This window comes from Branchiostoma lanceolatum, chromosome 2 (genome assembly GCF_035083965.1).
Source record: "Branchiostoma lanceolatum isolate klBraLanc5 chromosome 2, klBraLanc5.hap2, whole genome shotgun sequence".
NCBI lineage: Eukaryota > Metazoa > Chordata > Leptocardii > Amphioxiformes > Branchiostomatidae > Branchiostoma > Branchiostoma lanceolatum.
In genome coordinates, this window is record NC_089723.1 from 29,453,193 (window position 1) to 29,456,013 (window position 2,821).

The 2,821-nt window shown below is 41.0% G+C and overlaps 1 protein-coding gene across 1 annotated transcript in view; it reads right to left on the bottom strand.

Moving 5' to 3' along the window:
- LOC136428468 (NXPE family member 3-like) overlaps positions 1-963 on the bottom strand; it is a 2,472-nt gene extending 1,509 nt beyond the window's left edge. The window contains exon 1 of the mRNA XM_066418009.1: positions 356-963. Coding sequence (XP_066274106.1) covers positions 356-867 — 512 coding nt within the window. The 5' untranslated portion in view covers positions 868-963. The remainder of the gene's footprint in view (positions 1-355) is intronic.
- Positions 964-2,821: the final 1,858 nt, after the last annotated feature.

Genomic DNA, 2,821 nt, shown 5'->3' on the forward strand with positions numbered 1-2,821 from the left:
TCGGTTTGAATGATAAAAAAAGGTTCACATCATCAGTTATTATGATCTTAAGGATACCATCGTCTTCATAACCAGCACATATGTATGCACGTATGTAGCGATGAATGTTTAAGATACGAGCTTTTCAATTCAGACACTATAGCTACAAGTATTGGCTTGGATGCCATAATTCCCATTTATGTAAAGTAGGTAGGTAGTAGAAGCAGTCCTCATATTCTGCTGAAGCGTGGTAGTGCAATGCGATTTTCTCTACGGCTTGTGTTTTCAGCACACCGAGTCAACCATACTCCTAGCCTCTATAATATGTGTTTGGTCCTATATCGTGCTGAGATATCAACATTGTCCGTTAACATACCTGCTAAACAGCCCTTTTCCACCGTTCACGTTCTTGTACCTAAGCACGCTATGGTAACCTGAAGTATTACAAGAAATGTTGACGGCTTTTTCACAATACCAACTGGCGCCTGCATGTGGGTCGGAGTAGTTACAAACTGCACTAGGGTTCTTAAAGATGGCCGGGTCTACGTTACACTTGGTGTCGATCGCGTCTTTACCCAGTATATAGCGTTTTCGGAACCTGATTAGGTCTATGGGATTTTTGCGGATGGTTCTTTCTATGACATCGATAGCCTGTTTTGGGTGGACTAGTTGGATTCTGATGGTAACCTCCCCCTCCCACAGCAGTCGGAACGTCGCCGTGTAAGTACCGTTCTGGTGGTCCGTTATGATACCTACAGCACCAGAACCTCTTTTCTGTTTTCCTTTTTTCCCTTTCTTCTTGGTAAGAATGGACGCTCGAAAGAAATCGCCAATGTTTGTCACTATGTTATGTCGTTTATCTTTAGCAGAGATAACAACATGTAACATGTCTCCTACAGAAAATTGTCTTCTAGACTCAGAAGCCAAGGAAAACTTCAGCTGTTGCTTATAAACCTGAGCAGAAAACGGCTTGGTCGTTTTTAACACCGCTTTCTGATCAGTTACAGCTGAATGTGAATGATCCCACCGATTTCGAAATGAAGGAGCATCGTTAGAAGATTCTGCCGTAAACCATTGCGTTGCCATGACTTGTTGGCTGACCCAGGGTCTCTCCTACAGAAAAGGAAAGAAAAACGCCAGCCATTGATCACCGGAATAGTAAGAGGCTGTAAGAAAATTTGTGGATATTTTTTGTTCCGTCGACCATTTTTTGCTCAAGATGTTTATCATGTACCTTAATGCTGTACAGTAGCAAGATCACAGCACTCATCACGACTATTGAACCCAACCACATGAGCGTTGGTCTGCACTCAATCCATTTTCTCCAGTCGTTCGCCATGTTCCTGAAGGGACAGAAATAGATACTAACAGTAACTTCAAACCTTAAAGATCCTGAATTGCTTGTGTTTTTTTTCTCGAAAAAGCAGACCTTAATATGTGCGGTGTCTTAATCTAATGGATTTTCCTACTCACAAATCACGTTTTTCGTCCTCTTTTAATGTTTACATAAAATGGAACATAAAAAAATGGCATTTCCCCCCAAAATACGCCACTTTTGATTCGGTGACAAGATTTTAGTAACTTTTTTTAGCGTAACGCAATGAATTTGAACAAGTCATATGTAAGATCACCCAAACCTTTCTGTAATTACTTTTCTGGGGCACTACTAAACTATCAAGCCTAGTTCCGCCTCGAGGCCTCTGACATGGTAGGTCACACGTGAGGTCACTAAACATTATAGCTTTCTAATGAAGCCGACAGTGTCAACTATGCCACACCTTTGTGAAGGACCTCGTAGTTGGATAAATCGCGTCGTAGTTGGGTGAACCGAACTAAGTTGTACTTTGTTGGAATTTTGACCGAAGAAAAAAATGACCATCAACGACCCGATTTTAGTGCGTTGATTAGGGTAATGTCATGTCCGAGGGACAGATGTAGCGTTGCGTGGCGTAACGGCAGAGTTTTCGGCCCAGAACCCAGAGAATCCCCTGACGCCACCGATCTTGTGCCCTTGGGAAAAGGGCACTTTACACGACATTCCTCACTCCACCAAAGTGTAAAAACGAGTATATAAAACCATCATGTGTGTGGGTCACGACACCAGAATAACTCCCAGGGTCCCACATAATAAAACTTTTAAAAAACAATTCAAAAAATCAAATCAAATGTAACAACGCCCAAAATTCTTAAGTTTGCTCTGTGTGTAATGGCACAAATTAAGTTTACTACGCGAGGCGAGTGGAACATAAAAAATGGCATAATTCTACAAATTTCTCTTAGAAAGAAGATCATACTGAGCCCGAATTAAGTTTATCAGGCAAAACTGACTTTAGATTACGTCGACATATACTAACAATTCGATCCATGTACGTTTCGTCAGATTCAACAAAATGCAAATCAGTACACGGCATGCCGGGCTACATGAAATTTAAGATATCTCATTTGGAAAAAATCATAATAACTGATATCTAAACCCTCTTAAGCCTATCTAACCCTATAACATATGTAAAATGCCATTGCCACGGTGAGTTTACAAATATTGGGATAATCATGACCCCCCCCCTCCCCCTCACCAAAACTATTAAAGCTATGTTATGATATAAGTGTAATGGATATAGATTCTCTTGCTGACGTTGACGATTTTCTTGGCTATTTGGCATTCTACCCAGAAATGTCTAATGATATCAATGTTATGACTTCTCTAAGATCTAGGTTGTACAGATATATTCCTACCTGTGGAAATGAACACTTATCTCTAACAAACGGAGTCGTTGCCACGCGAATGAGCTATTAAAAAGTGGTTCAACCTCTCCCAATCAGACGGACTGCTGTGTGACGTCAG